At 25.1% G+C, this 1,882-nt stretch overlaps 1 protein-coding gene across 1 annotated transcript; it reads right to left on the reverse strand.

Moving 5' to 3' along the window:
* Window positions 1-270: 270 nt before the first annotated feature.
* LOC103311964 lies at window positions 271-1,575 on the reverse strand. Its single transcript, XM_016800335.2, has one exon. It carries the CDS (start codon window positions 1,484-1,486, stop codon window positions 296-298), a length of 1,191 nt encoding a protein of 396 aa, XP_016655824.2. The 5' UTR covers window positions 1,487-1,575; the 3' UTR covers window positions 271-295.
* Between the last annotated feature and the right edge of the window lie 307 nt (window positions 1,576-1,882).

The raw sequence follows: 1,882 nt of genomic DNA on the forward strand, positions 1-1,882 counted from the left end.
TTTATCACAATAATATCAAACAATATATTGACAATTAAAAAATGTTAGAATACAGTTAAATTATAAATAACTTACAATTTTTAATATAAACAATTAAAAATAAATACATAAATATAATACATAAATTATAAACATAATTAAGAACAACATTTTATTACAAATAGCTTTATTTCTAATTTATTTATAAATGATTTAATATACACAATTTTCTATTTTTTTTTTTGTTTTTCTGATATTAAATTCCTATTTAAAAATTTAATAGCTGCATGCATCCTAAATCTTATAAAATAATTAACTATAAGTACTCATTACTAAATAGTGGACACGGATGTTGAAATATAACATTAGTCATGTTTAACTCTAACTTAATACCTACTTCATTTTCAATTGATAATTGTGGAAACCTATTTATAAAAATGTTTTCTAACTCATCTATAAAATCAAAAAATTCATGTTGCGGCATCATTAAATTTCCAAACATTGACTTTTCTGAATTTTCATATGCTTTAAAATGACATAATAAAAAGGAGTCATCTAATTTTTTTTGGAATTTTGCATAATTAATACAAACTTCGCAACTATGTTTATCAATACATTTTTTCATTAAAAACCCACAAACATATATAAAAGCATTTTTCTCAGGCATCAATAAATTCCTATAATTTGGGGTATCTATTTTAAGTGTATTTTTAAATTTAAATGGATTTTTCTCTTGAAATATTATTTTTATTGTTTCTTCATTAAAAGGATCAGTATTTATTTTAGATAAAATTTCATCTAAGTCTGCTATGTCATTGGCATTGTCCAAGTGGGTAAAATAACTAAACCAAAAATTTTGTTTAAATGACCAGATGAATTGTATGGGAGATGGATTAATATTATTACCATTATGTTGGGTGCGAAATGTGCCAAATAAATTTTCTAATCTATCCTGCTTGATTCGATTTGTATTCAAAACATAACTCTCATCAGTATTAGTACATTTTAGTGACTCCCACAATTGAAACAAACCAGTGATTGAAATTAACAAACCTCTGATAAAGTTAATTTGGTTCGTCACTTGAACATTTGTTTTTTTGTTAAACACTTGCAATATCTTAAAAAAATTCTCCATAAATTTTAAATGGGAAATTTGGGCACCAGTATTTTTAAAAGGTCTATTAAAATTTTTTGAAGCAGGTCGTTTAGATGAATTGAATATGTCAAATAGTTTATCCATATTTTGAATGAAATTAATTGTAGGTAATGAAGTATCAGGTAAGTTGCTTGATTGTAAGGAAACTAGCATTCCAGCTGCGACACTCTCACTAAACACCTGTGCCGCTAAATAGACGCGCAATTTTTCAAAAGGCCCAAGAAATATATGAGAATAAGTTATTTTAGGGGCTGTGCGACGATTGCTTTTACTGTCTTGATTATAAAATGAAACCAAATGTTTTTTTTCAATTAATTCATTATTGTACTTAAAATTATGTTGATGAGACATATTTCTGGTGGCTATTAAAAGATGTAGTGGATCAAATATATACACTATTTTTAGATTCTGAGTGAAACGATGAATGTATTGATTTTACAATGATGTGTGTTTTTTTTTATTTTTTTATTTTTTTTTTGTGTCTGCCATCACCTTTTAGGACAATAAAAGTGCTTGGATTTTCTTCAACAGTACCTTTTCTGATAGGAAAGTAAACCTAGTTTAAAACAATATGGTTTTAAATAAAAAATAATTATCTCTATCTAATATAGAATCCTTCTTCCTATGATCCCAATACATTGGGATAAAACACAGATAAAATTTCAAAGCGTAGTAGGTACACATAAAATGTGTAAGACTAATAGAAAAGATAAAAATATCAAATAATTTAAATTATTATAAACTCAA

This window comes from Acyrthosiphon pisum, chromosome A1 (assembly GCF_005508785.2).
Source record: "Acyrthosiphon pisum isolate AL4f chromosome A1, pea_aphid_22Mar2018_4r6ur, whole genome shotgun sequence".
Classification (NCBI taxonomy): domain Eukaryota; kingdom Metazoa; phylum Arthropoda; class Insecta; order Hemiptera; family Aphididae; genus Acyrthosiphon; species Acyrthosiphon pisum.

Excerpts from the sequence above, each read along its gene's own strand:
- LOC103311964 (XM_016800335.2), bottom strand. The coding sequence starts at position 1,486 with ATGTCTCATCAACATAATTTTAAGTACAATAATGAATTAATTGAAAAA.